This window comes from Podarcis erhardii (assembly GCF_964252035.2).
Source record: "Podarcis erhardii genome assembly, chromosome: 17".
Taxonomy (NCBI): Eukaryota; Metazoa; Chordata; class Lepidosauria; order Squamata; family Lacertidae; genus Podarcis; species Podarcis erhardii.
In genome coordinates, this window is record NC_138515.1 from 5,114,887 (window position 1) to 5,142,468 (window position 27,582).

At 47.1% G+C, this 27,582-nt stretch overlaps 2 protein-coding genes across 3 annotated transcripts; one reads left to right on the forward strand and one right to left on the reverse strand.

Moving 5' to 3' along the window:
* The first annotated feature begins 166 nt into the window (after positions 1-166).
* FTSJ1 (FtsJ RNA 2'-O-methyltransferase 1) lies at positions 167-12,651 on the forward strand. The gene is made up of 11 exons (XM_081845497.1): positions 167-281; positions 1,944-2,084; positions 2,690-2,759; positions 2,856-2,958; positions 3,092-3,170; positions 3,283-3,335; positions 4,609-4,662; positions 6,196-6,298; positions 8,151-8,234; positions 10,169-10,272; positions 11,594-12,651. Exons 2-11 carry the CDS (start codon positions 1,964-1,966, stop codon positions 11,813-11,815), a joined length of 993 nt encoding a protein of 330 aa, XP_081701623.1. The 5' UTR covers positions 167-281; positions 1,944-1,963; the 3' UTR covers positions 11,816-12,651.
* LOC309332276 (organic solute transporter subunit alpha-like) lies at positions 12,561-22,332 on the reverse strand. Of its 2 annotated transcripts, XM_081845350.1 has the most exons (7): positions 21,983-22,332; positions 21,498-21,649; positions 20,849-20,922; positions 19,391-19,546; positions 17,876-17,987; positions 15,186-15,438; positions 12,561-13,576 (listed from the first exon to the last, which is right to left on the reverse strand). In XM_081845350.1, the coding sequence occupies exons 1-7, from the start codon at positions 22,119-22,121 to the stop codon at positions 13,149-13,151; spliced, it is 1,314 nt and encodes a 437-aa protein (XP_081701476.1). In that variant the 5' UTR covers positions 22,122-22,332; the 3' UTR covers positions 12,561-13,148. The 2 variants fall into 2 exon arrangements, with proteins under 2 accessions (XP_081701476.1, XP_081701477.1); XM_081845351.1 differs by lacking the exon at positions 20,849-20,922 and having other exon boundaries at positions 21,983-22,077.
* Positions 22,333-27,582: the final 5,250 nt, after the last annotated feature.

The window sequence follows — 27,582 nt, forward strand, 5'->3', positions numbered from 1 at the left end:
TTCTCGACTCTCTCAAATCAGAGAAACACTACAACTCCCGTGCTTCCTTGCGGCGGCCAGAAGGCGCCGGCGCAAGCGCAGTGATCCGGGAGGCGCGCAAGGCATCCAAACTGCGCATGCGCCATACTGACGCGGACGAGCGAGCAGCGACTCGTTTACTGTAATAACCGTTGGCGCATGCGTGGTGCGGGGCATAGTTACAGATCCTTGCATTGGCCTTCCATTTCCGGCATGTGAAAAACAGCCGCCGCGGGACGTTTGCAGCGGGCGACTGGCTTCCGGTATATATGGGATTTATATCTCCATGGGGAAAGGACGGCGCGTTTTGGGGTAGCCAGTCTAGGCCTCCTTTGGGACTCCGTGCTCTCTGAAATTGGTGGGACAGGCAGACATTCAACAGATGAAGCTCTGCTCCATCGGTTGCATTTCTGTAGAGGGAAGAGCCTTCTTCACCTGTTGGTTTCTCCCTGTTACGACGCTAAGCAGTTGCAGAGAGCTTGTTTATTTATTAGATTTAGGTCACAGGGCGGTTACGTTACTATGGATCCTGCCTGTCTGCCTTTCCATACCAACAGCGTCTCTCAGATCTAAGATTTATAGGAAGCTGGGTAGGGTGGAGTGGGGACTTGTTTCTGGGTTGCACCATTTCCACGCTGCATGTGAGGACTCGCATGATGGGCTCACCCTGCACACAGAAATGTGGAATGTCAAGGAGAAAACTGGGATAGAGTCTTCCACACACACACCTTGACACACCGCACCACGTTTCTCTGCCCAAGGGAATTTCCCCCCCCTAGAAAGATTTAATTATTTTGGTATAGAGTAGCAAATCATTCACAAGCCTGTCTCCACCTTTCATTCTGAAGTGCTGCAGATTCAAAACAGGTTTACAGCTTCATTTTCCGTTTGTGGTCGCTTTGCAACAAGAAGCTGAGGTTAAGCTAAATCTCCACCCAGGAACCCTTTCACAGTGCTAGCACCCAGTCCTGCAATACAAGAAGAATTAGGAACTAATAACGGGCTTAGGAAGCTGCCATGTATTGAGTCAGACCCTTGAACCATCTACTCTGAATGGCAGCAGCTCTCCAGGGTTTCACAAGTGCAATAAAAAAAGTGCAGAATGCATTTTCATAGAATTGTAGAGTTGGAAAGGATCCTGAGGATCATCTAGTCCGATGCAGGAATTTAAGCGGCTGTTTGTATGGGGATCAAACCAGCAACCTTGGTGTTATCTACACCGCACTTGGAACAACTTAGCTATCCAGTTTTGAGAGATGAATTTCAAGTGGATGCTTATTCTCTGCTAAACCCCTAAACGGTCTGAACTCATAATACCATATTTTTCGCTCTATAAGACGCACCAGACCACAAGACGCACCTAGTTTTTGAAGGATCAAAACAAGAAAAAAAATATTCTGAATCTCAGAAGCCAGAACAAGAGGGATCGCTGCGCAGCGAAAGCAGCGATCCCTCTTGCTGTTCGCACACACATTTCCCCTTACTTTTTAGGAGGGAAAAAGTGAGTCTTATAGAGCAAAAAATACGGTACCTCAGGGAATATATATTACCTGACTGAGCTCTTCCCTGAATAACATCCACTTATAAGGTAAAATCTACAAGGGCTCTTTCAGTGTTGGGGCTGCAGCTTTGGAACAACCTCCCAAGAGTTTTTTTTACTTTTCAGAAAAAGGTGTTTCAGATGTATCAACTCTCCAGGGCTTTAAAAAGTACTCTCTGAGGTTCTCTGTTGCATTTCACCAGGCAGCCATTTTGATATTGATACTGGATTAGCTAATAGCTACCTACTTCCTCTAAGGCCGGCCTGTTATGCCTCCAGTTCATTCATTAAAGCAAGCCAGTGCTACTGCTTTGACCCACAGTTGATGTTCTTCCCCACACAGTGGCAAAGCAGGTAACAGACAAGTTCTTCTCTCACATTCTAGTACCTGTCAGATAAGTGAGGATGGGACGTTCCTCCAAAGACAAGCGTGACATTTACTACCGCCTGGCCAAAGAAGAGGGGTGGCGAGCCCGTAGTGCGTTCAAACTTCTGCAACTGGATGAGGAATACCATTTGTTTCAAGGTGGGCCAAAAAACATGCATCCCCATTATATTACCACTTTTTCTTGCATCACTGAAGGGCATTAACAAGTGTGGAACACTCAAACCTATTTCTAATGCCATGGCTCAGACCCAGAACCTGTGAAGGAATATTAATACTTTTCCTTTGGTATCCCCTTCTTCTAGCAGATACAGTGGTGCCTCGCAAGACGAAATTAATTTGTTCCACGAGTTGCTTCATCTTGCGATTTTTTTGTCTTACGGAACGCGGATTCCCTGGGTATTAACGGCTTTAAGAAAAAGGAAGCAAACCCGCAAGACGTTTTCATCTTGCGAAGCAAGCCCATAGGGAAAATCGTCTTGCGAAGCAACTCAAGAAACGAAAAACCCTTTCGTCTTGCGCGTTTTTCGTCTAGCGAGGCATTTGTCTTGCGAGGTACCACTGTAGCTTTTTTCACATGACCAGAGTCCTGTTTTGGGGGAGATAACACTGCAACAAAGGCGCCATCTTACCACTTTAAACAGTCGTGTATTCCTCCAGAGAATCATCTCATGAGCTCTTCTTCCTAATCCTTTTTTTCAGTCCCTTTGCAGAGGTGCTGACTGATCTTCTCTTGTCCTTCCTAGGTGTCTCTAGAGCTGTGGACCTCTGTGCAGCTCCAGGGAGCTGGAGCCAGGTTTTAAGCCGAAAGATCAAGTAAGCAATTGATTCAGTTCAAATATATCTAGTGGGTTCCATCCCCTTAGAGATGGGCTAGACTCTCATGGGATCTACTTATATTCCACCCCACAGAGGAGAAGACACAAAAAACTCCAGTGTCAAGATAGTAGCTGTAGATTTGCAAGCCATGGCTCCGTTGCCAGGTGTCATCCAAATTCAGGGGGACATTACCAAGGTAGGTGCTACCTAGTGCATCTTGGGGTGATGTCAGCCTTGAGCTTGGCCTCTACCCCACCTAAGCAGCAGAAGAAAAAGAGGCCAGAGAACAGCCTCTTTGCTCACATACCCACCTACCTCTCTGTTTCCAGGTCTCTACAGCTCAGGAGATCATTTGCCATTTTGAAGGGCAGCCCGCCGACCTGGTGGTGTGCGATGGAGCCCCTGATGGTAGGTGGCAACCAGGCTCCCAGCCTGGTCAGGGGAATCGGGGAGCTCTGCTGGGCCTTAGATGGAAAAGCTGCCTGTATTAGCTCTGATATGTAATTCCTTTACTCTGCAGTGACCGGACTCCATGACATAGATGAGTACATTCAGGCCCAGCTGTTGCTCGCTGTGAGTATCTCCTGGTGTTTGCCGCTATATGTAGTGAGCAAACTCATCCACAATGGGTGCTGTGGGGGCTTTGCATTGATGGAAGAGCCGGTTGGCATCCTTCAGCAGAAAGTTGCCCAGGCTGACTGAGTGCAGCAGATCAGGAAGCTTGATAGGAGGAGTGCCAGCAAGTGATGGGTATGGTGTCAGCCCCTGTGAGTCTTCCTGGGATCCACAGGCCCCAGAAAATGCCACACTATTCTGGGTCCTGACATAAGGCCTGATATCAGACAGGTTAATGGGATCCCCTCGTAAGGACCTATCTGGTATCATCATATTCCCCAGACCTGGAAGACACATTGCTCCTAATTGGAGCCTTCTGTAGTTAGGGTGGCTCTACAATCTCAATGGGACACGGGTGGCGCTGTGGGTTAAACCACAGAGCCTAGGACTTGCCGATCAGAAGGTCGGCGGTTTGAATCCCCACCACGGGCTGAGCTCCCGTTGCTCGGTCCCTGCTCCTGCCAACCTAGCAGTTTGAAAGCAGGTCAAAAGTGCAAGTAGATAAATAGGTACCGCTCCGGTGGGAAGGTAAACAGCATTTCCGTGCGCTGCTCTGGTTCGCCAGAAGCGGCTTAGTCATGCTGGCCACATGACCCGGAAGCTGTACGCCGGCTCCCTCGGCCAGTAAACAAGATGAGCACCGCAACCCCAGAGTCAGCCACGACTGGACCTAATGGTCAGGCGTCCCTTTACCTTCTTACAATCTCAATATGCAATTGCAAAAGTAGATTTCAGTACAATATTTAGCATTTGGCTCTGAATCTTGGCTTTTAAAAAAAGGTATGCTACAGCTGTAAAAACAGATTAACAGTCACAACTTCTTGTGAATTCTCAGAAACCCAAGGAAGGGTTGACATGGCTGCCAGTTCGCAGTTGGGAGCTGTAAAGACTGTTCCAGATGGTGCATTAGCCGGGGAGACGTTCAGTTCCCACTCATCAGCTGATCAATGCTGACTTCAAGGTGGACCCTGCTCACGTGTCATGAGCCACTGAGGGTGGGAAAGCCCAGGATCCAGTCCACTCCCCCCCCCCCCCGTTACAAGTACTGGGCTTCTGCTAACAGAGAGGAAAAGAGCAGGACCATAGCAAACCCTTTCACCTTTTATCTAGGTTTATTTTCCAGCCCAAACTGTCATGAGATGCTGGTGGCTGTGTTCCCCACCTGCTGCATCTTTGTGCCAAAAAAGGCTTTTCTATTTTGGTTCTGATTGTTTCCTTCTGTTTCTTCCAGGCTCTGAACATCACTACGCACGTGCTAAAGAAAGGAGGGACATTTGTAGCAAAGGTGAGCCCTGCAGGTGATCAGGGAAGAGTTAATAGGCACTGCAGTTCTGCTTTAGGTGTGGCCAAACAGGTGTGGCAAAACAGGGCTGCTGTGGGCACCGCACCAAAGTCATCTCCCTGCAGTGGCGTTTCAGCACCTGCTTATTGCTGTTCACCTGAGCTCAGCTAAGGCACCACAGCAAATAGGCTGGGGACTTGGTGGGCCTGTCCAGTTCACCAGCCCACTGAGCGTCAGCAGTGGGCCTGGAGGTTTTTCAAAACAGGAACAAGGGAACTTGAGCAGGAATACAGTGGTGCCTCGCAAGACGAAATTAATTCGTTCTGTGAGTTGTTTCGTCTTGAGATTTTTTCGTCTTGCGGAGCGCGGATTCCCATAGGATTAACGGTTTTAAGAAAAAGGAAACAAACTTGCAAGACGTTTTCATCTTGCGAAGCAAGCCCATAGGGAAAATCGTCTTGCGAAGCAACTCAAAAAACGAAAAACCCTTTTGTCTTGCACGTTTTTCGTCTTACGAGGCATTTGTCTTGCGAGGTACCACTGTACTGAAAAATTCTAAGCTCAACTTTTATTTCTTTTTATGTATTTAATTTAAAATATAATTCAGTAATCTGTAAGGAATAAGGAAACAGAAAAAGAAAAACACAACTGAGTAGGAGTTAAAATTAAATTTGCCAAAAGGGGTACAAATTAGGATTTATGGCAAAGTCAAATCTGGCCCATAGCTAGTGCTGAAAAATTAACTCAAAAAGTAAGGTATAGTAGAAGACAGACCAAAGGTGATGTGTTTTTCAACCACATGGCAAAAATGTATTTTGTATGAAAATGATAACAACGATTTTTAAATACCTCTGGTGAAATAAGCTGCTATTTGGAATTCTTAATAACTCTTCAAATTCAAGTAAGAATATTGCAAGACCCAGAGGATAACAGCCTGATACTTTCAAACAAAGCAAAATAGCCTGTTATGCTTCCCAGGGATTGGGACTGCAAGGACCCAAATTCGTGAGAGATTGACTTGAACCCTTAAGGCAGGCATGGCCAAACTTGGCCCTCCAGATGTTTTGACTACAATTCCTGTTCCACTGGTCCTGTTAGCTAGGGATGATGGGAGTTGTAATCCCAAAACATCAAGAGGGCCAAGTTTGGCCATGCCTGCCTTAAGGCAAAGGTGGCCGTCAGTGGCATTGGGAATCCTCCTGATGTGCTTTCTGCTGACATGCTGAGACAGGACCTTGTGACATCGTGAGATCCCAGAGCAGGGAATTTGGGTTCATTTCCAGTGTTATCAGAGTCACTGCACTTGGGTGCTGGCTGCATGCTGATTCTGTTTTGGGAGCACCCTGCGCTTGTTCTCTCGCGGCACCTGATGCTGTTGAGCTCAGTGTCCCCAGAACATCTGAATTACACCCCTTCCCCATCTCTCATTGGCAGAGGATTCCTCTGCATCTGTGTCGCTATCCACAGCCTGGGTAATGTGGCATAAGAATGCAATTTATCCAGGCGAGATGATGGCATTTTGCTTCCCTGCCTTAGATATTCCGAGGGAAGGACATCACCCTCCTCTATTCCCAGCTGCGAATTTTCTTTCCTGATGTGACGTGCGCCAAACCCCGAAGTAGCCGCAACTCCAGCATCGGTGAGCGACCAAACAGCTTCTTGCAAGCCTGGTTAACTTGCAGCTTTGCTACTCATGGGGGAAACTGTACAAAGCGTTACAGGATCTGACAGCTTGTTCAGAATCACTGGAATCTCAAAAAATTATAATAATGAGTGGAATTCTAAGTGGCACTAAGGAGATTGCTCTGTCTGTGCGAGTATTTCTGCTTGCCCAATGAAACGATCTTCCCCCTCCTCTCCTCCTGTAGGCCTATCTGGGGGGCATGGAGGGGGAGGAGAGGCAAGGGGAAGCCATGTTGTGCTGGCGGGACTTGTTCTGGCTCCCGCTAGCGCAGCTCTTTAGTTGTATGTTTCTAGTTGTCATTGTTGCAGGTGAATGTCTGGAAGCATGCAGGCAGAGGGAGAAAGATGGCGCTTTTGCGCCTTGCGTGATATGCACGTCCCCTCGTGACTTCCAGTGTCTTTCTCATCGCCCTATTACCCGTTGCTTTGCCAACTGTTTCCTCCTGCTCCACCCTGCTCCTTGCAGCAACCTCCTACAATTAAAAGAAAGCAAATGAGCAGTTCTCCAAAAACACAAAAGTGAACGCAGGTCAGAGAAGCGCACAACAGAATCTGCACATGCCATGGCGTAATGCTCTCTTAGGACTTTTGATTGAGTTTGCTTTGATATCTTTGGTGCAGGTCTTTTCTGCTTCAGTGCCATTTTTAAAAAACAAAAGTCATGTTTGTGTTGCTGCAGCTACACTTGCAGTTTAGGCTAACTCTTTAAATTTCTGCAAACACGTTTCCTTAGTCTCCTAGTTCGGCTAGGGACAAGAATCCCATTACATTACATTCAGTGGGTTGCCATGTATTTGCAAAATTAGGACATGTGTATAACACATCTTCTGTGTATTGTTGTTGAAGGCTCAGTCTACACAGTGTCAGAGGTAGTGGGCAGTTGTTTGCTACTGCTGCTGCAAAGCTAATCCCCAAAGGCTGTGTTTCCCCACTTCCTATAGATGTGAGCAGCAGCTGTTCATGTTTGCAGGTCATTCTCTCAAGGGCACCGCTGGCAAATGGGCTCTTGCAATTGAAGAGCCTCCTGTCTATTGCATGAGTCACACGTCCCTCATCTTCTGCATCCCAGGAGTCAGACTGTTTTATTCTGTCACATAGAACTCAGTGGAAACAATTTAGAACAGAGTCTGTGTCTGAATAGCTCCATGCTGGTTCTTGGTCATGCTCGTATTTGATGGAAGCTTGGAAATGGCCCGTTTATAGGAAGATAGGAAGCTGGATTACATCCTAGCCCTGCCAGGAGATCCCAGGGATTGAACCTGGAACCTTCTGTTTACAAAGCAGATGCTCTGACTGTGTGTCTCCCCCCACCTCCAGTCTGATGGTTTTAGTGCAGAACATGCCTTTTCCCAATGCAGGTTCAGGTTAGGCACAGCATACTCCTCACGGGGCTTGATAACCAACTGTATTGGGGGAACAGCAGGGGGTTGTGTGTGTTTGTGTATAATTTAGTGCACACCCCAGAAATGATTTCTTTCAGCTTCTGCCTTCTGGAAGAAGGTACAGGGTTACAAAGACTAGGACTGAGAAACAGTTTCTATCCAAATGCGATTTTGTTTTAAACGCAGTGTAAGGAGTCTCTATGGGAGTGTATTGTATTTTTAAAATGGGGTATCAGAGTTTTTAGGGGGCTAACCAGGCTGGGATAGCTGGGATAGCAGGCTTGTTGGTTTTGAATGTCTTATGTAGATTTTTTTTTCCTTTTCAATTTTCGTTGTTCTGTATGGGACAATGACAATAAAGATTATCGTATCGGAATGCCAGAGCGGTGATCACCAAAGCTTTTAACTGCCTTTTCATCCTTCCAGAGGCCTTCGTTGTTTGCCGAAACTACAGCCCCCCCGAAGGCTACATGCCAAACATGTCCAATCCTTTGCTAGATCACTGTTACAGTAAGGAACCTTGAAGGGGGAAGAGATGTTTCTGCGGCTTCCCGTTGTGCTGTGGGACGCAGGGCAGGGAAACGCAAGGGAAAGTGGGAGGTTTGAGGGCAGAGGCAAGAAAGTGTGGATGGAGGAGGGCAGGTGCAAGTTGCCTACTGGGGGATTGTGAGTCTTTGGTCCCAGGAAGTGATCCATTGTCGGATTGCTTCTCTTTCTGTTTTTTGGCAGTATTGAGCAGGGACTCTGGAGGCTGAAGCTGTCGTATGTTTCCTGTCCATAGAGTCAATGTCTTGAGAAGCCAGGCAGGCCCCATAGTATATAAGCAAAGAAATCAAAGTCTTCCATAAGTTCTGAATATGAAAAGAATGAATTTGCCTAGGGAAAACCTCAGTTTTAATCCAGTGCTTGTTTGTTATCTCCCTCCCCCCACCCCGGAGGGGCAACTTCAAGAAGGGGCTGGGATAAGCTACCTGTCATCATGATATCAGATGATTGACAGGTGGCTGTCACAAGTTGGCCCTGTATGGTATGGGAAGATGAAGATACAGTTTGCTGCACCAAAAAGATTCCCCCGTATTTCTCCTTGTCCAATTTCTGGTATTTTTTTCTCTCCCTGCTTTTAGATCTTACTGGATTCTAAGTTTCTGGGCAGCAGTTGTGTTATATTCTATTACCTTCTGCATGATGCCTAGTTATAGCACCTAATAAAGACTCCTTTGTTGTTGTTACCATCATTATCATTGTGATCAGCCCAAGTATTGGAAGCCCTTTTTGCTGAAGCAGCATTTTAGCAGGAGAAAAAGGCACCTCTGCCCTAAGCCAGGTTTCCTTTAAAAATATGTTCCCCAGGAATCCAGGAGGACTGAGGAGTCTGAAAGCTTCTTAGCCAAAGAGAATTGTTTAAAAGATGTTGTAAGGATATTTGTAAATGAGAGGTACAGTGGTGCCCCGCAAGACGAACGCCTCGCAAGATGAAAAACCCGCTAGACGAAAGGGTTTTCCGTTTTGGAGGCGCTTCGCAAAACGAATTTCCCTATGGGCTTGCTTCGCAAGAAGAAAGCCCATAGGGAAATCTCCGGGGACCTCTTTTAAATGCTAGCGGTGGGGAGCAAAGCCTTTCCCCCCACCTCCGGCCTTCAGAAGAGGTCCAGGAAGGCCGGCAGGGGCCGAAAGGCTTTGCTCCCCACCGCCAGCATTTTAAAAGCAGTCCGGGATAGCAGGGAAGCGCTTCCCGCTATCCCGGATGGCTTTTGAAGGCAGGCGGGGGGGGAGCAAAGACTTTTGCCCCCCGCCCGCCTTCAGAAGAGGTCCTGGACCTCTTCTGAAGGCGGGCGGGGGGCAAAAGTCTTTGCTCCCCCCCGCCTGCCTTCAAAAGCCGTCCGGAGGCTTTTAAATCGCCCCGGAACAGTCCCGGGGCGATTTAAAAGCCCCCGGGAAGGCAGTCAGGGGGGACAAAGACTTTTGCCCCCCGCCCGCCTTCGGAAGAGGTCCTGGACCTCTTCTGAAGGCGGGCGGGGGGCAAAAGTCTTTGCTCCCCCCCGCCTGCCTTCAAAAGCCATCCGGAGGCTTTTAAATCGCCCCGGGACAGTCCCGGGGCGATTTAAAAGCCCCCAGGAAGGCAGGCAGGGGGGACAAAGACTTTTGCCCCCCGCCCGCCTTCGGAAGAGGTCGGGGGACAGACTGTCCCCGGACCTGGTCTGAAGGCGGTTTCCATAGGAACGCATTAATTGATTTTTAATGCATTCCTATGGAAAACCGTGCTTCGCAAGACGAAAAACTCGCAAGACGAAAGGACTTGCGGAACGAATTAATTTCGTCTTGCGAGGCACCACTGTATAGGATTAGGAATTGTAAAGAATTGCAAAGATGAATAGTGGGGTGGGGTCAACCCTGGAGGGTCCATCTCTTTGAGAGCAGCACTTACCAAACCTCCCCCAATACAGATGTGGATTTTAACCAGCTGGAGGGCCCCAATCGGGTGATTGTCCCCTTCCTGGCTTGTGGAGACCTGAGTGCTTATGATTCCGACCGGACGTACCCTCTGCAGGTAAGGCTGGTCTTGGGTGGTGCGCCTGGAGGCCAGTGGGAATGGGCGATTCAAGCGTGGCTCCATCTGTCTTTGCTCCGATTGAGGAAGCAGGCTTTTTAGAACCAGGGGGAGGCCTATGGGCTCTCTTCTGCCACTTGGTCCTTCTTGAATCGATAGCTGCAAAACCACCCTCTGGTCATTGGCAGTGGTGGTGCTAAGAACAGAAGAGGCCTGCTGGATCGGACCAAAGGCCCAATCTTAGTCCAGCATCCTGGCCAGCATCCTTAGTGGCCTACCAAATGCCAATGGGAAGCCCACCAGCAGGACCTGAGGGCAATAGGAGTCTCCCTCCCCATCTGCAATTTCCATCAACTGGTATTCAGAGGCATACTGTCTTCAGTGCAAAGATTAAAGTACATGGGTCCCTCTATTAGGGATTCCCAGTCCAAAGTCCCTGGTGCCTTGCAGTTGTCAGCAGAGAACCTGAAACAGGCAGCATTGTATCCAATCCTAGTCCTACTTGGAGCAGCCTCAATGAAATTATTAGACCTCAGTCCCAGCTATTAATTTCAATGGGTCTACTCTGGAGGAGACCAATAACAGGTCCAAGAAGGCGGTTTCTGCATGTGCTGTAGAAGGAAGTGAGGGGCAGGTGGGGCTCATCCACCAGGGAAGGGGGTCCATCTAGGTCAGTGATGGCCAAACTTGGCCCTCCAGCTGTTTTGGGACTTCAGTTCCTATCATCCCTGGCCACTGGTTCTGTTAGCTAGGGATGATGGTATTTGTAGTCCCAAAACAGCTGGAGGGCCATCACTTATCTAGGTGAAGGAAAACCTGGGCTGCCTTGTGGGATATCCTTGGGAGAAGAAAAGGCTACACAGATCCAGAGTGGAGTCCCTAAGATGGTTAGATGGCGCCTTGTGTGCCTCCTTCCAGCAACTCCTGCAGCCAAGCTGGTTGGTGCCGAGCGTATTGCTCTGCTTTCCTTTGTACTACTTCAGCGAAGCCGAGAGGGGGGTCTTGTCCTCTGGGCAGCCCAGGGTCTCCAGACACATGGCCAGGCTTGCGACCTGGGAAGGTCTCTCTGGTGCTGCTACTAAAGTGGTATGACTCCACCCCTGGAGTGGCACTCCATTGTCTCTCAAGACAGACGGATGCCTACAAGTCTTAAGTAGAACTAGCACTGGCTACAACCCAAAGCCGTAGAGAACGGAGGTGCCCATTGATTAGCAATGGAGATTCACAAAAAGGATAATGGTGGTTGATGGTGCTTAGGCTCCAGAAAGGGACTTGGACCACCTGCTTTAAGGCTCTCTTGCTCTCTTTCCCATTTGATCAGCTGGATCCCGAGAAGAAATACACTTACGTCCCCCCGACTCAGCCTCCCATCTGCCCTCCCTACGAAGAGGCCTGCTTCTTGAAGAAACACAATCTGCTGAGCAAGGAGCAAGTGCCCCAGCCTCAGCAGGAAAATGCACTCCAGGAGCAGCAAGAGCAGGGGGCTGCACACTCACCCCTAGAGGCCGAGGTCACAGACGCCCTGGGAAAACTGTCAACCTGACATTATAACAGAAATGGGGGGCAAGAGATGCATACTGCCCCCTGCTGGTTCGAAAGACTTTTCATCCCTCTTGGTTTACCTTTTACAGAAGTGGTTCCCCATTAGCTAAGTACTGCAGACCCCCTGTTTTTCAAAAGCCAGGCTATGGAGCCCTTACTTTTGAAAATTTTGATATTTCTATGGTAGTTTTGGGGGACATGGGTGGCGCTGTGGGTTAAACCACAGAGCCTAGGACTTGCCGATCAGAAGCTTGGCAGTTCGAATCCCCGCGACGAGGTGAGCTCCCATTGCTCGGTCCCTGCTCCTGCCAACCTAGCAGTTTGAAAGCACGCCAAAAAGTGCAAGTAGATAAATAGGTACCACTCCAGCGGGAAGGTAAATGGCGTTTCCGTGCGCTGCTCTGGTTCGCTGGAAGTGGCTTAGTCATGATGGCCACATGACCCGCAAGCTGTACGTCGGCTCCCTCAGCCAATAAAGCGAGATGAGTGCTGCAACCCCAGAGTCGGCCACAACTGGACCTAATGGTCAGGGGTCCCTTTACCTTTATGGTAGTTTTTGTTAGGTGAATAAGAACAGCAATAATATTTACAGGCCACCCATCCAACTGGGTTGTTCCAGCCACTCTGGGCGGCTGCCAACAAAATATTAAAAACACAATAAAACCTCAAACATTAAAAACGCAGACCCCCCTGGGTGAGTTACACAGACCCGCTGACGTCCACAGACCACCAATTGTGAACCACTATTTTACAGAATTTCCTGTTTTATCAATACAAAGTCCCTTTCTCCCTGACCAGCCAAAACTGTGTTGATTTTAATAAAGCTTTGTCACTTGCTCAGAGCTTTTCTTTTGCTGTGATAAGTAGCTGGAATGCTTTATTGAGAAGACACACAGAGAAAGGTTCAAATTCCTGTTCATCCATCCAGGGCAGTTGTGGGCTAAAGACAGGATTCTCTTGGCCTCCCTTCCCTCAGAGTCAGACTGTGTTCTGAGTGCTGCAGAAATTATTGATAATAATTTAACAAAGGCATATTGTTTCCCAGTACCGCATGTCCTTCCCTTCCAGGTTTTTGATTATTCTGGCCTTAGGCATACTGCTTATTACTTTATCTTCTTTAATCTGACAGTCGGGACTTGCTATAGATGGACTGAAATTCCCTCACAATGCTATTTATTCCTCTCCCGATGCTCCACTCCTTGCCAAAGCATGGAGTTCGTGGTTGTTGCTGTCATCCTCCTCCATCATCCTGTTTTCCTCAGGTCAGTCGTCCTTGTTTCCTCAGAATCCAGGTGTTGCCACGAAAGGGAGGACCGTTCCCTGGAGATTGAGGGCTACACAACAGTGACCCCTTCACCATTCAGCTTCGCCACCTGGGCATGGATTTGGATTCCAGCTGGTGATTCTGCGCCAGTACTTTGGCGTGAGGAGCTGGCTTTCAGGCCCTCAGCCCGTGGAGGCCCTGTCCTCAGGATGCCTGGCCCCCAGCCATCCACAGGCCCCCCCACAATGAAATCAAACCGGTCCAGCGGAGTGTGCTCTATGGTACACAGAGACTCCTCACCCAGGTAGCCCGGGTTGGCTCCCTCCATGGACGCGTCGTCTCCCGGGCTGCAGCGTCCAGACCGGGGACCCTCGGTCTGAGAGGCTCGATGGCGGGTGACCTGCTGAGTGTCCAGCTGCGGCTCGGCTCTTCGGAAAGAGTAATGGGCAAATATGCCGATGAAGAACATCTCGACAGCCAGGGAATAGTAGTAGATCACTGGAGGGGTGAAGAGAGAATTAAGAATATGGTACGCTCTGCAGCAGAGGTGGGAAACCTCCCGCCTGCTAGGGATTCAGGTTTGCCCCAGGAGGTTGTTTTCCCCCAGACCTTGCCCACTCTCCCCACATCCAACATTGTATGCAATTTCAGGTGTCAGGTGGGTAGAAAGAGACTTGACTACCAGTGCTCTCCCAGTTGTGCATTGGCAAGGGAAAGCAGTTTCCTTACACCGGGCTTCCTCAAACTCGGCCCTCCAGATTTTTTTGACCTACAAATCCCATGATCCCTAGCTAGCAGGACCAGTGGTCAGGGATGATGGGAACTGTAGTCTCAAAACATCTGGAGGGCCGAGTTTGAGGAAGAGTGCCTTGCACCTTTCTTTGATGCTTAGGCCAGACCATCCTTTGCCAACCTGATGAACTCCGTAGGTTTTGGACTACAAGTCCCATCAGCCCCAGCTAGCTTGGCAGGCGCTGTAGTTGCACTAGCAGAAGCCAGCACAATGATTCCGAGTAGAATAATAATAATAATAATAATAATAATAATAATAATAATAATAATAATAATAATTTATTATTTATACCCCACCCATCTGGCTGGGTTTCCCCAGCCACTCTGGGTGGCTTCCAACAATATATTAAAATACAGCGGTACCTTGGGTTAAGTACTTAATTCGTTCCGGAGGTCTGTTCTTAACCTGAAGCACCACTTTAGCTAATGGGGCCTCCTGCTGCTGCCATGCCACCGGAGCATGATTTCTGTTCTCATCCTGAAACAAAGTTCTTAAACCGAGGTACTATTTCTGGGTTAGCAAAGTCTGTAACTTGAAGCGTATGTAACCTGAAGTGTCTATAACCCGAGGTATCACTGTACAATAGTCTATTAAGCGTTAAAAGCTTCCCTAAACAGAGCTGCCTTCAGATGTCTTCTAAAAGTCTGGTAGTTGTTTTTCTCTTTGACATCTGGTGGGAGGGTGTTTCACAGGGCGGGTGCCACTACCAAGAAGGCCCTCTGCCTGGTTCCCTGTAACTTGGTTTCTCTCAGCGAGGGAACCACTAGAAGACCCTTGGCGCTGGACCTCAGTGTCCGGGCAGAATGATGGGGGTGGAGACGCTCCTTCAGGTATACTGGACCGAGGTTGTTTAGGGCTTTAAAGGTCAGCACCAACACTTTGAATTGGACTTCCCCCTGCACACTTCCACAGCCTCCCCAAATCTGCTCCAGGGGGTTGAAGGAACCCCGGGAACTGCATGGGAGGGAGAGGGGCACCGTCAAGCATGCAGAAATGTTTACGCTGATGGAACAATCTCCTTAGCTCTACTGTGAATACAAGTCTTGGGTTGCAGTAGGTTGGTGAAGAGGCTAGCCCAGATGACACACTGTCCCTTGCCCAAGAGCCAGCTTTTCTAAGGAACTAGTTTCCCCCCCTCCTCTGCCCCCTGAGAGACCCTGACCCCGCAAGGGGGCAGGGAACCTCTCTGGCACGAGACAGCAAGGAAGGCAATTGTCCCGAGATGGCAAGTCAGAGAGTGAGGTGGCCTGCCCATCAGCCAGCCACCCTCAATGGCACCTGCTGCAGGCTCCTGGCCTCCCTGAAGCAGCTTACCTTGGGAGCGTGTCACCGGGGAGAGAGGCGGGCTGCAAGGGATGGCCCCCACTGCCCCCATGGTCTCCAGGATCCCACTCTGCAGGCCACAGAGGACGAGAACCAAGATGATGCAAACGAATTTGGAGCGCAAGCTGTAGCCGTTGAGCGCTGGCTTGGTGGCTTTGTAGAAGAGCAAGTAGCCATAGAAGGACAGGAATGTGGAGATGGCAATGATGGCATAGATGTAAGAGTTGGGGTTGGTGTAGCCTACCTGGGAGAGAGGGATGGGCAAAGGTGAGATGTCAGATTCTGGGACTCCCCCCAGCAACATGTGTTGGGGCCCAGAAATGGAAACGAGAAGAATTACCATTGAAAGAAGAATGGCAGACGAAATTAATGGACTATGCAGAATTAGATAAGATGACAGGAAGGATTTGAAACCTGCAGGACCAGAGATTCTCAGAGGACTGGAATAAATATGTGAACTATTTGAAGAGCAATTGTAATCAACAGATTACGCTAGTAGGATTGCAAGAAGTTTTGTAAGGAGGAACATATGAAATATTGCAAGGAAGGTTATGAAGAGAGTTATTAGTTAAGAAAATTAAAAGTAATAGTGAAATTAAGAAATGTAAACTAAGTGAAAAAGATTGGAAACTTTTCACATGTGATTGATGGAAGTCAAAGAATTGTATAAGATACGAAATTATGTTAAATGATTGTTGGAAATAGTATGTTAAAAATAAATAAATAATATATTAAAAAAGGAATGTGGAGATGGCGTAGATGTAAGAGTTGGGGTTGGTGTGGCTCACCTAGGAGAGAGGGATGGGCAAATGAGATGTCAGATGCTTTGACTCTCCCCAGCAACACGTATTTGGGCAAAATCCTCTGTCAGTTGAATGGCACTTTCAGAGCAAGACTTTTGAGTAGAAGTCCAGGGCCCCACTCAGCAGCAGGAGAAAGTGGGCCCACCCAAAATGGCTTATGCCATTTTGAGTAATGCACATTAGCTCCTAAAGAGGTACAGACACTTACCCATGGACTCAGTGTGACTGTTAAGTGCAGAATCTAAAATTCCCTAACTCCACTGTTGAATGGTGCAGTGAAGATCAGCACATTTGAGAAAACAAAAAACACAGTTCAAGGTCCTGAAACATTTTAGCTCTTGAGAGTATATTTAGGTTGTTGTTGTTTTTAGGACACCTTTCTTAGTTTCTTCCTACAAATTAATACCACAGGGTTTTTTGAAGTATTAAGCAGGGGTATAGAAATGTATGAAAATAAATCATGGAAAAAGCTAAGCTTCAGCACTAGTACTTTGGTATAATCAGAAATGTGAACAGCTTGCCAAACTGCATATAAATAGCAGGATACAATAACTATAGAAAAGCTCAGATTTCTACTGTAGCTAATCCCATTCTGATCCATAGCCTAATCATGAAATCACTGGTTCAATTTATCTGGCTTTAAATTAACAGAGAAGATGGAAAATGCTGTTGCGCTCTTTGTCAGCAGGGGTCATCAACGTTTTTAAGGCACATGGGCAGATGTGAATTTTTGAATGAGTGCTGTGGGCCCCACACCTTCTGAGCAGGTATCTCTCTCTCTCTCTCTCTCTCTCTCTCTCTCACACACACACACACACACACACACACACAGGGGGAGAGAGAGAGAGAGAGAGAGCTCACACAATTTCCAAGGGATCTGGGTAAAAGCTGGATCCAAAACAATCTGAGCCTTGAAAAGCCCATAGAGCTAAAAGAAGAAGTGGGAAAGAACATCGCTTTTCTAACTTCCCCTTTCAGGTCTATGGACATTTCAAGGGAGAAAATGTTAACCACCCTCCATGCTTCATGGTGGGGTGAGGGGTGTGTGCATGTTGAGATAAATATTTTGTGGGCACCAGCGGAAGACCTGAAGGGGACCACTTCATATACATCTCTAACCTAATATAGTTCCATCTATGGAAATTCAGAGGTGGTCTGGGGGCCAGAACTGGTGGTGGTTCTGCTTTTATCACCCAGGAGTGCCCCTTTCTGTTCCCTCTTTGCCTGTTAACCAAGGCAACACAATTCTCTTAATTTGCTTCTCACATTCATTTCCTTCCCACCTTTTAATTTATGTCCTGCACTTACTTGAACTGGAAGCTGCTTGCAAGCTTTCATCCCCAGGGCTGTGGAATTTTACTGTGCTTTTAAAATCCTGATGAGCAACTTTTAATTGATACCAATCCACAGTTGCCCCGTTCCCTAATTGCCACGTTTGCCCTGGTTGGTCCTAGCCTGGTGCTCAGGAACGTAGCAGCATTTTCATGGTAAGATCCAGCAGCGATACCAACCTTTTTCTATGGTCGTCATCCAGAGAAACTACTGCTAAGGTTCAGCCAAAGCTTCCTATCATTATGCATACAGAATTTGAGCTGCCTTGCCACATCAATTTGATAAGCTTTGGCTATAATTAAGACCTGCTTTGTTACTCATTGAGGGATAACAATGCCCAGATTCAAGTCAGCTCAGTCCAATGGAAGCATCTATCAACAGACCGAAGAATGGGCACCTGTCACTTTCCTCAGGAAAATATCCAACCTGCAGCATCACTGGGAATACCAAGTAATCATTCTGTGCTTAATAGACATGCCCAAGGTGTGACTTAATTCCCTTCCTCTCTGCCTGTTAGCCATGAATTTCACAGCCAGAATTACTTACATCGCCATAGTCATATTTCTCATCCGTCCAGAGGATAAGGGTGACGAAAAAGAGGATGGTCCTGATGACAGAGAGCTGATACACAGCCAGCGTCATACATCGCAGGTTTGTTCTGCAGAAGAAGAAGAAGAAGAAGAAGAAGAAGAAGAAGAAGAAGAAGAAGCCGCCAGTGGTTTTCTTTCTTTTCTTTTTTAAAAAAATTATTTAACATAATTATTACAAAATATAAGCAAAATATTGCAAATACATACATATATTTGAGATAAGCTCACATATATAAAAAAAGGGAAAAAGAGAAAAGAAGAAAGAAAAGAAGAAAGAAAAAGAAGAAATAAAGAGAAGAAGAAGAAGAAAAGTTGGAAGAATTTTTTCTAAATTTATTCTACAAATATCTCAATAATAAAATTTCATTGACTGACTTCCATCGCTTACACTGCACTTCCTATATACAACCAGTGGGCCATGGTACCCTGGGGTGCCTTGAATTATGGTCTGGGGTGCTGTGGGCAACCCTGGCCTCTGTCCCTCTTTCCTTCCCTCTCTCCTCTGATGTCCTCTTTTGTCTCTGCCTCCCAAAGGCTGGCACAGCTGTTTGTTGCAGCATCCCTGGCTGCAAGCTCCCCAGGTGAATGGTGCCTCTGGTTCTGGCCACACATAAATTAAAGGTAAAGGTAAAGGGACCCCTGACCGTTAGGTCCAGTCATGGATGACTCTGGGGTTGCGGCGCTCATCTTGCTTTATTGACTGAGGGAGCCAGCATTTGTCTGCAGACAGTTTTTCTGGGTCATGTGGCCAGCATGACTAAGCCGCTTCTGGCGAAACCAGAGCAGCAACGAGAGCTCACCCCGTCACGGGGATTCGAACCGCTGACCTTCTGATCAGCAAGCCCTAGGCTCTGTGGTTTAGACCACAGCGCCACCCTTACACATAAATTACCGTAGATTCATTAAAAATCTAAAACTAAAAGCAGCATAAAACAAGAACTAAGAAAATGAGACATTGAATGGGAAAACCAGAATGAATTATGCAAAATAAGGAAATGTGATTTACAGAATTTTAAGAGGTCAAATAATTCAGCCTGGCTCAACATTTTATATGTATTTAAAAGCACATGGTTTGCACAGCCATGGAGATAGAAGAAATACGGTAAAAGGCATATTAGGAGGACAGGTCTAATGTGAAGGACTGAAAGCTTCAAGTTGTTGTACAACATGAATGTGTGTGTTTGTGTCAGTGTAGGACCTTAAGAAGGCTTATCACCATCTGTCATGTGCTAGGCACCACTGAGAAATAAAAACAAAACCACAAGTCCTTGCCTGCGCTTTTCATGATCTAAAAATGTAAGGGAAAAGGAATGAGGAGATTGGGGGGAATGAGGAAACTTTGAGAGCCTGATGTAAGAAGGGGGTGGGATGCATTTAGTTGAGGTGTTCTGGATCAGTTGCAGATTATAGGGTACAATAAGGAAGCTATAATGTGCAGGACCAACTCGGCACAAAGGCAGGCTCTTCTTACCTGTTGGCAGCAATTTCAGGAAGGCAGCAACAGCAGCAACAGGGGAAAGGGTTTGGAGAAACGCGCTGGCTCTCCAGTTGCTGGAACATTCGGTCTGATCCACCAAAGAAATCTCTGATCAGTGCAAGGAATTTCCAGAGGGTGATGGAGTGGTAGCTGCAGGAACAGGAGAGTTACAGACTATGCATCTGCTGGATCAAACAGACAATTTTGTGGAGCTGGAGAGGACTAGTTGGTGGAGCTTAAGCTTAGGCTTAAGTCACCTTTTGTTTGTATGATATACACAATATCCTTCCTTGGGTTCTCAAGCTGAAATGTGGTGCACACATTCAGGACACAAGGCTACAAGGCCACATCCATTTTGAAGGAGGAAAGGTGTTTCTGCATAATATTTGTTGTGAAGGTGGAGAAGGGGAAATGGAAGGTGGGATGAACAGCCAGAATGACGCTATTCTATGGTCCCACTGAAGTGGTCATCATGCTCTAGTAGCTATCAGTTTAATAGACCTGGGTCCAAATGCAGCTACATTTGGGTGGTGGGAAATGATCCAGCGGTACAGCCAGCCAGTAAATGGAGTAAGTGCCTTGAGGGAATCTAGAACTGTACCTGCAGTAAACGTTCCATAATGTGGCATTGGGATTCTGGAGGAGAATCTGTTGCAACTTGAGTTTGCCCACTGTCTTCATGAAGGAGACCGCCATGCAGTCATTAAAGGTTCACAGACTCCTTCCCAGAGGTGATGGCAAACTTCATTACCATAGAGTCGTTTGTCAAAAAAAGCAAACAGAGTGGCAACTTTAGTTGCATCCTTTAGACCAGCTGTGGGGAACCTGGGGCCCTCTAAAAGTTGCAAAACTACAACTCCCATAAGCCCCAGCAAATATGGCCAATGGCCAGGGATGATGGGAGTTGTGATTCAGCAACATCTGCAGTGCCAAAGGTTCCCCAGCCTTGCTGTAGATTTTTCGAGGAAAAACAATCCTGAAGTGGATAACTTCGGGTCTTCTTGGCAGTAATTCCCTTAGGATAAAGGTAAAGGGACCCCTGACCGTTAGGTCCAGTCGTGGCCAACTCTGGGGTTGCGGCGCTCATCTCGTTTTATTGGCCGAGGGAGCCGGCGTTTGTCCACAGACAGCTTCCGGGTCATGTGGCCAGCAGGACTAAGCCGCTTCTGGCGAACCAGAGCAGTGCACGGAAACGCTGTTTACCTTCCCGCCAAAGCAGTACCTATTTATCTACTTGCACTTTGACGTGCTTTCGAACTGCTAGGTTGGCAGGAGCTGGGACCGAACAACGGGAGCTTACCCCGTCGCGGGGATTCAAACCGCTGACCTTCTGATCGGCAAGTCCTAGGCTCTGCGGTTTAACCCAGAGCGCCACCCGTGTCCCTTAGGATAAATTACATTTAATCCTGCTCCTTCCACCGCCTGTTCCCACTCCCATCAAAAGAAACTCACATGGAGGCCACAAAGTTACAGACGAAGGAAGTGCGAGGGATGAACAAACCAATGAGGGAAGTGAGACTGAACACCTGTTGGATAAGGAGATGGGATATAATATTAAAAGATTTGCACCTGGTTTTGATTGTAATTTGTCCCTAAGCAGCACATTCTTTTACACAATCCATCTTATGCAAAGCACATTCAGCGCACATTATTTCCCACAAGGCCTTTGTTCAGCCCTCACTGAGTTATGGTTCTCAGTAGCCCTTCACAAACTACTGTGCTCAGAATTCTTTGCAGGGAGTGCAGAAGATACTCTGAACGTGCTTCAGAAGTGTTGTGTGTATGCAGCCTTCCGTTTAAGCCACTAGATGCTACCCCAACATGAGGCTGCAAATGAAGCCAGCTAATTACACATTTGTGTGACGCAGTTATGTGTGGCTAGTACACCGGGAGAGCTGCAAGCATGGGAACAATGGGCTGCAGGCAGCTAACTTTTACTCAGGGTAAACCTGTTGAAAGGAATGGACCTAAGTTAGCCAGGATCCTAAATCAGCTTCACTCTGGTTTCTCAGCTGGATTTCCTAGGAAGTGAACACAGGGTTGCAGTCTTAAGAGGCTGAGACGCAAGAGAAGGCTGCCTGCTTCCTTTGCCCATTCTTACCGGATAGACCCCCAGGATCCAGAGCGAGAGGCTGGTTCGGCGGGAGCTGTTGCCATGGCGCAGGAAGAAGCCCATCTGCTCCAGGAAGAGGCCGACCTGCACAAGGCCCAGGAAAACGGGGACTAAGAAGATCCAGATCTGAGCCTTGATGACTGTGCGAAAGGGACAGTGGCGAGTCAGGGAATAAAAGAGCAGAGATCCCTCACGCAGGAATACTACAGAGCACCTTATCCGACCCGGAAGCCTTTCTTCCTGATCCCATATATACAAGGGCTGGCTGGGCTTTTTCGTGTGTGAGGAGAAGGCACTCTGCACATGGTCAAAGGCACTCTGTTCTTACTGCACCATGTTCCATGGCTGAGTCAAAAAGACTAAGTTCTGAAGCCCTTTCCTCTGCCTTTCCGTACCCTCTGGCCAGTCCTCCTTGTTTCCAACCACAGTCATGGTCATGATTCTCCACCCCACAACAGCTTCCCCAACCTCACCTTGAAAGATCTCCGATGACAAAGGGAACTGACCCCCAGAGAGAGAACAATTTGAGGCGCGTGCCATTTTCCTCTCTCCTGGACAGGTGCCTCCAGGTTCTCCCCACCCCCAATCAATAATCGCTTCCTTTCCCATCATTAGTCACCACATTAATCATTGACACAAGCCAGGCACAGGTGTCTTGACAACAGGGCCAAGTCCATCTCTCCTCACCTGCCAGGAAATCCTGAACCAGGGCAATATTGTGCCATGAGGGCAGACCCACACTATATATTTAAAGCACATTCAACACACATTTAAAGCTCATGACTTCTCCCAAAGAATCGCAGGAACTGTAATTTTCCCTTCATGGAGCTTGTTTCCAGCAACCTTAAAGGTAAAGGTAAAGGTAAAGGGACCCCTGACTATTAGGTCCAGTCATGGCCGACTCCGGGGTTGTGGCGCTCATCTCACTTTATTGTCCGAGGGAGCCAGCGTACAGCTTTCGGGTCATGTGGCCAGCATGACTAAGCCGCTTCTGGCGAACCAGAGCAGCGCACGGAAATGCTGTTTACCTTCCCGCTGGAGTGGTACCTATTTATCTACTTGCACTTTGACGTGCTTTCGAACTGCTAGGTGGGCAGGAGCAGGGACCGAGCAACAGGAGCTCAGCCCATCGCGGGGATTCGAACCGCCGACCTTCTGATCGGCAAGTCCTAGGCTCTGTGGTTTAACCCACAGCACCACCTGCATCCCTTCCCAGCAACCTTAACACCATAATCAATTGGTTATGTCTTTAATGTGCCGCAAGACTCCTGTTATATTTTACTGTCTCTTATCCAGTGCTGCTCTGAACACAGTGAGGGTCCTATTCTCTGAAATCCTGCTGCCTTGCTGTCCAGTGGGCTCTGCACATAGAGCCCCAATGACTGTATGCTGTTTATAACTATGGAAGTCAATTTCACTGGACTTCCAATCACCATTCTATTAACAGTCCACACGTGTACAAACCTTCTTCCCTTTTAAATGTGGATATTGTATTAAACAGTAAGCAGTAATGCCAGAGGAAGGCACTGCAGTACCCCCCCCTCCGTTTATTTTACAGGAAGCAAATCAAATGCAACTGAAAAAAGCAAAATATCGTTCCTACCTCTCATCCTTTTTCTGAACCTCATTGTTTTACTGGAGCAGCAGGAAACACCAGTTTAACACCAGCACATTTTGGCCCACTGAGAAGTAAGGAATTGTGCTTGGTTCTCCCTGTTTCAAAGGACTCGGAGGGGTGTCCAGATGCAAAATGGCACAGAATTCCTGTGTCTTTAATAGCAGCAGAGAAAAGTGAGGCACAGCAAGTGCCACTTTTCAGGCACCTTCACAGCCAGCATCATCATCCAGAATCCCCTCTTTGAAAGGTTCCCTTCGCTTCCACATCTGGTGCGTTTTGGGGCAGCAGGGGAGCTTCACTTTTGTTCCTCATTGCCACCAGTTCCAGACATCACACAGAGCGAAGGAGAAAACTATTGTAATATTCTAAACAGAAGTGATGTGTATGTTGTCAGATTTCCAAAATTCTCTTTTTTATCCTAATTTTTTATTAGTTTTAAATTACAGTCCAATAATAAAAAGGTAAAGGACCCCTGATAATTAAGTCCAGTCGCGAACAACTCGGGTTGCGGCGCTCATCTCGCTTTTCAGGCTGAGGGAGCTGGCATTTGTCTGCAGACAGTTTTTCCGGGTCATGTGGCTAGCATGACTAAGTCGCTTCTGGCGCAATGGTACACTGAAACCAGAGCAGTGCATGGAAACACCATTTACCTTCCCACCAGAGCGGTACCTATTTATCTACTTGCACTTTGACATGCTTTTGAACTGCTAGGTTGGCAGGAGCTGGGAACAAGCAACGGGAGCTCACCCCGTAACGGGGATTCGAACCACCGACCTCCTGATCGGCAAGCCCTAGACTCAGTGGTTTATACCTCAATCATCCTTGTTTTTCCTTTGCCAATGATCTTCCACTGTCATGGGGGCTGCCTCCATTAAGGCAGAGCAGAACCGGAAGCCAGATTTCCAGAATTCTCCCCCACTTAACCTGTTTATCATTTTTTGGTATTCAGGGAGCATATTAATGTAAGAAACTGCATTCACGCATAGCACCAAGCCATTGTTTGTTTTAACCATGGTTTGCTCAACAAACCATGTGTCATCTCACAGATGAACAAACCTACCTCATCTTGTTTCTCCTAAATTTGGATTGTTTTGCAGCTGCTCTAGCCTCACGCCTCAGCAACTGAAATGGGTTGGCTGAACAAACCATGGTTAAGCAAGGCTGTTGGGTTTTCAGACATAATGCCAAACCAGTTATGATGATCTGATGGACAGAGTTAAGAATCTTACGGACAGATATCAAACCATGGCTTCACTTGGTGTTTTGTTACCAGAAAACAAACCATGCCTTAGGAGGCTAGGTTCAGGTGTTCAACTAGGCGTTGGCTAAACAAATAATGGCTTAATGCGAGCCAGGCCAATGAATCAAAACTAACTTGCCCAGTCCTGTCCATACTGGCTGGCAGGTGCTCTGCAAGGCCTCACGTGGAAAGTGTTTTGCTGCCTACAGTGCAATTAATTCTAACCCTGTCCTACTCAGAGGTGATGCCAACTGAATTCAATGGCGTTTAACTCTAACTCTCCCTGTCAGAGTTAGAGTTACGAGTATATTTGACGCAGAAGGTGAATAAAGAATGGATATTATTTAAAGAGTATTTGAAAAATTACCGTGATAACAAAATTCTCCTGGCAGACCTTGAATGATTCTTGTAACATATTGGCTAATAGAATAGTATGAAAAGTTCTAGGAAAACAAAAATAACAAGAAGGCACTGTGGGTAAAACGACAAAATAAGAAACAGTACAATGAGAATAATCAGAAGTTAATTTTATAGGTACTTCATCTTTTTTCTTTCCCCCCCTGTAAAATATGTGTAAGTTGTGCATCTTGTTTGTAAATATTGTATTATTATGTATTGTCATGTAGGTTGATGTTGATTGTTCAATAAAGTTCAATTTCAATTCAAAAAGAAAAAAGAAATCAATGACGTTTACTCCCAGGCAAGTGGAGTTAGGCCTTTTTCAGCCTGCAGCTCCTGTGCTCTGCCTATAGCCCCAAATAGTCCAAAATAGTCCAAGCACAAGAGAACCCTTTCGACCACTGGCTTCCCTGTACTGCTTTGTAGGTCTGCCTCCACAGATGCAGCAGAACGCTGAGGTGGTAGACCAGGCTTCACCCTACTTCAGACTTCAGGGCTTTGAGTTGCATTTGTGATTTGCTCCCCCACTTAAAAGGCTCAGGCTGCTCAATACTGTGATATTTTGTACTTGTAGGGAGTTTTGAAAACCAATACAACAGCAGCAAGAATACTTATTGCAAAGTACTGGAAGACACAAGATTTACCCACCCGGGAAGAATGGCAGATGAAGGTGATGGACTACATGGAACTGGCGGAAATGACTGGCAGAATCCGAGACCAGGGAGAAGAGTCGGTGGAAGAAGATTGAAAGAAATTTAAAGCTTATTTACAGAAACATTGTAAAATTAAGGAATGTTAGAAGGAGACTGGAATGAAGTTATGTGGCTTTAGCAGAAATATTATAAAGGACTAAGTAAAAATAGACTGTTAATGGATGAAAGGAGGAAAGGTAAAGTTACATTATATTAGGATAAATTATAGGATAAAAATTGGGAAGGATGGAAAGGATTTGCTGAAATAGCTAATCGAACTAGAATACAAAAAAGGGAGGTGCGAGGAGGTCAAGGAAACAAGCAAATGAAAGATAAGTTATGGGAAGGCCCGTTGTGTTTTTTAATTGTTTCTATTTTTCTGTTTTTTATAATTATTTTTTCTTTTTTCTATTCTTTTTTCTATATTGTGATGTGTTGTTTAGTTTTTGTTTAACTTGGTGTTTTCTCTTTTTCTTTTTGTAACCTTTAAAACTTTAATAAATATTATTTAAAAAAAAATGAAAACCCAAAAAACACAGGGAGCTTCAACCCCACACAACCCTAGTGATCCGAAAAAGTATAATCAATTCTGTCACTGCAGCTCTTTGCCTCATCTTTTCAGCTCATGGAACAGCTTCCAGGGTGCATCCATATTTAGCTTTTTCTTCCAAGTGCAGTTATGTTCTGAGCTGCAGGATTATTCCAAGGGTGACTACCGTCTGCTTCTGCCTCTTCTTAATTTTGACCACCCATTCCTTTTGCAGGTACAGGTATCAAACTCACAAACCTTTGCTGCAATAGCAGGGATTACATCAATGGTAGTTAACTACACCACTTAAACAGCTGTAAGTTGTAGAACAGAACCTGTCAAATAGTACTGGGGCTTTTGTGAGATGATAATGTCAAGATGAAGCAAAGGAATCCATGTTTAAGATTTGGTACCCTGTAAGGGGTGGCGCTGTGGGTTAAACCCCAGAGCCTTGGGCTTGCCAACCAGAAGGTCGGTGGTTCGAATCCCCACGACGGGGTGAGCTCCCGTTGCTCAGTCCCTGCTCCTGCCAATCTAGCAGTTCAAAATCACGTCAAAGTGCAAGTAGATAAATAGGTACCACTCCAGCGGGAAGGTAAACGGCGTTTCAGTGCGCTGCTCTGGATTTGCCAGAAGTGGCTTAGTCATGCTGGCAACATGACCCGGAAGCTATCTGCGGACAAACGCCGGCTCCCTTGGCCAGTAAAGCGAGATGAGAGCCGCAACCCCAGAGTCGTCTGCGACTGGACTTAACTGTCAGGGGTCCCTTTACCCTTTACCTTTACCCAACTCAACGGGCCTTTTGATCTATTCACAATCAAGGGAAGGTGCAATGTTCCTTCTCTCCCCTTGCCTTTAATGCACATTTATAGATGTAGCAGTGACTCTAACCAACATTAATATGCATGGAACCCAGGAGCATAATTATTCCATTTTATAAAATTCTGAAATATAGCTTTTATGGTATGTATTCTGAGCATCTACATTCAATCTGGCATGGAGTTAGTATTTTGAGCATCTGAGTTTTCGGGGTTGGGGAAATGGAACAAGTTTCTAGTCCACATGGTTGCAGAGGAAGAGGACTGGACTGAACAGGAATTCCACTGGTCTTGAATAGGCAGAGCTTCAGCTCACTGCATGGCTCCCATTGATCACTCTGCATGTCTATAGTTTCCTGCCCCTCGGCCATCCAGCCCTCCTCTCCCTGTCCTTTTATTCTTTCTGCAAAAATCCCTAAGGCTTTGAAAAGCGAGGTCTTGGAAACAGGGCCAGCCCAAGACATTTTGGCACCCGACGCAAACCACAAAATTGTGTGCCCCCCACCTGCCAGGGAAGAACGGGCGAGTGAAGACCTACATCAGGAACAAGGAGGGATTTAAGATCCACTTTGGGAACAAGGAGAGAGTGCAGTGGCAGCAACAGCAGGCGATGTACAGTGGTACCTCTGGTTGCGAACAGGATACGTTCCGGAGGCCCGTTTGCAACATGAGCAGAACGCAACCCACATCTGAGGGGTCGCGATTCGCCACTTCTGCGCATGCACGCGACATCATTTTGCACGTCTGCTCATGCGCAAGCGGTAAAACCCGGAAGTA

Coding starts and splice junctions, on each gene's coding strand:
- FTSJ1 (XM_081845497.1), top strand. CDS start 1,964: ATGGGACGTTCCTCCAAAGACAAGCGTGACATTTACTACCGCCTGGCC. Junction 2,085..2,689: donor GGAATACCATTTGTTTCAAG/GTGGGCCAAAAA, acceptor TGTCCTTCCTAG/GTGTCTCTAGAGCTGTGGAC. Junction 6,299..8,150: donor TAGCCGCAACTCCAGCATCG/GTGAGCGACCAA, acceptor TCATCCTTCCAG/AGGCCTTCGTTGTTTGCCGA.
- LOC309332276 (XM_081845350.1), bottom strand. CDS start 22,121: ATGATGGGAAAGGAAGCGATTATTGATTGGGGGTGGGGAGAACCTGGA. Junction 19,547..20,848: donor TGTAACTTTGTGGCCTCCAT/GTGAGTTTCTTT, acceptor CTGTTCCTGCAG/CTACCACTCCATCACCCTCT. Junction 15,439..17,875: donor AGAAATATGACTATGGCGAT/GTAAGTAATTCT, acceptor CCTCTCTCCCAG/GTAGGCTACACCAACCCCAA.